The sequence below is a fragment of the Capsicum annuum genome, unplaced genomic scaffold, assembly GCF_002878395.1.
Source record: "Capsicum annuum cultivar UCD-10X-F1 unplaced genomic scaffold, UCD10Xv1.1 ctg4074, whole genome shotgun sequence".
NCBI lineage: Eukaryota > Viridiplantae > Streptophyta > Magnoliopsida > Solanales > Solanaceae > Capsicum > Capsicum annuum.
The window spans coordinates 44387-46287 of record NW_025848067.1 but is presented as its reverse complement, the minus strand read 5'-3'; the positions used below and the strand labels follow the sequence as shown (position 1 = coordinate 46287).

At 34.5% G+C, this 1901-nt stretch overlaps 1 protein-coding gene across 1 annotated transcript; it reads right to left on the bottom strand.

Annotated features, from left to right (window-relative positions):
- Positions 1–94: 94 nt before the first annotated feature.
- On the bottom strand, positions 95–1208 carry LOC107869172 (receptor-like protein 12; the record flags this gene model as incomplete). Its single annotated transcript, XM_047403405.1, has 2 exons — positions 230–1208; positions 95–150 (listed from the first exon to the last, which is right to left on the bottom strand). Coding segments are annotated over exons 1-2 (1035 nt in total), but the record flags the coding sequence as incomplete, so codon positions are not given.
- Between the last annotated feature and the right edge of the window lie 693 nt (positions 1209–1901).

Below are 1901 nucleotides of genomic sequence, written 5' to 3'. Positions count from 1 at the left end.
AGAATCCATTAAGATTATTCCTCGCCAGTGACAATACTTGCAGCACCAAGATATTGAATATGGAGAATGGGATTGAGCCGGTTATCTGGTTTACCTTCATCCACAACTCCATCAAATTAACAAGGTTTCCAATTTTGTATGGAATTATCCCTGCAGTTAATGTGTAATTAGTTTTTTTTTTTGGAGTAGATAGATAAAATATTACTACCATTCATAAGAGAAAACATACCTGTGAAATGGTTAGTTCCGAGATACAATTGCTGCAAGTAACTCAATCTTCCAATTTCACTATGTATTGGTCCATCAAACTCATTTTCCGATAAACCTAATAGTTGAAGTTGTGAACAATTTGACAAGCTCGTGGGAATATGACCATGAAACTTGTTTATTGATAGATAAAGACCTTTGAGATTCCGAAGACCATTGCATAAACCACTGGGAAGACTTCCTGATAAGCTATTGCCAGTAAATGAAATGACTTCGATTCTAGAAATATTGAAAACTGTTAATGGTATACAACCCGTAAGTTGATTATATTGTATGGCCAGCCAGTTCAGGTTGTGAAGATTGCCGATTTCGCTTGGAATGTTTCCTTGAAGTAAATTGCCAGATAATTCTAACCTCTCCAACCTTGAGGCATTCGAGAGAGACACAGGGATATGACCTTCTACGGAATTGAATGCCAAATTCAACATTTCAAGCTTTGAAATGTTAAAAAATGATGAGGGGAGGGGGCCGGTAAAGCTATTATTCTTAAGGCTTAGAAATTGAAGTTCGTGTAAGAACCCAAACGAAGAAGGAACCTCCCCTCTAAAGTTGTTGAAACTTAAATCAGGAAACTTAATCCGACGCAAGCATGCCATTTCTTGAGGCAAATTTCCATGGAAGTTGTTGCTTCCCAAGTCAAGAGAAGCAAGAAATGAGAGGTTTCCAAGATCTTGTGGAATTCTGTCTGTAAGAGCCATATTAGAAAGATTCAAGGACTTCACTCGCTGGTGACGAGAGCCACAAGTGACTCCGACCCAATGACAAACAGACGTAGCTGGAGACCAACTTTCATCCAAGAAGTGAAAGGGGTCCGAAATGATTTTAGATTTCAGGGAAAGAAGAGCTAATTGATCAGTGAAGATGTTAAATTGGGTCATGGCTGAACTACTTATAATATAGTACTGAAGCAACAAGAGAAAAGACGTGAAAGCTTTCTTCATAATTGCATAAATTGGTAGGAATATGGATATGACTAGCAATGATGTGGTTTTGAGACTTTAAATAGCAAAGAGGTCTCTTGCTCTTTCTGATTTTAAAATCTATATTTATGAGAATTTTCCATTCAAACATATTTTAAGGAAAAAAGGAATAACTTTCCTTTATTAATTAATTAAGTCATCTAAAGACTAATAATACAACTAAAGAAACAATAAAGTATTTTTAATTTGTTCAGGTGGAAGACCAAGAAAAAAGAATAAAAAAGGAGTCTTCCACTAACTTATATAAATAACAAAATGTAAGATGTTCATTGAGCAAGAATAAATTTGGAGTATATATAGATATATGTTGGTGTATGTTGTGCATTTTTAATTTTAAAATTAGAATATTCAAGTGTATTATAATTAATAGGCATAAAGTGGAGAAAGTGTTGCCATTGTAACTTATATAAACCGCAATGACATGCTCTAACTCGCATTATCTCCTACTAAAGTGTTCAAATGACTATCCGCCTTCTTGATATGTATTTGTGGAAGAAATCCTACACCTATATAAAGGGTGTTTTCTTCTTTGTGATGTAATAGATGAGAAGTATTATATTGTGTTCATATTAGAGAGTAGTGTAGTGAAAGAGAGAGTAGAGATAAAGAAAATATTCAATATACAACAAGAACAAGATGAACATAATGCACACA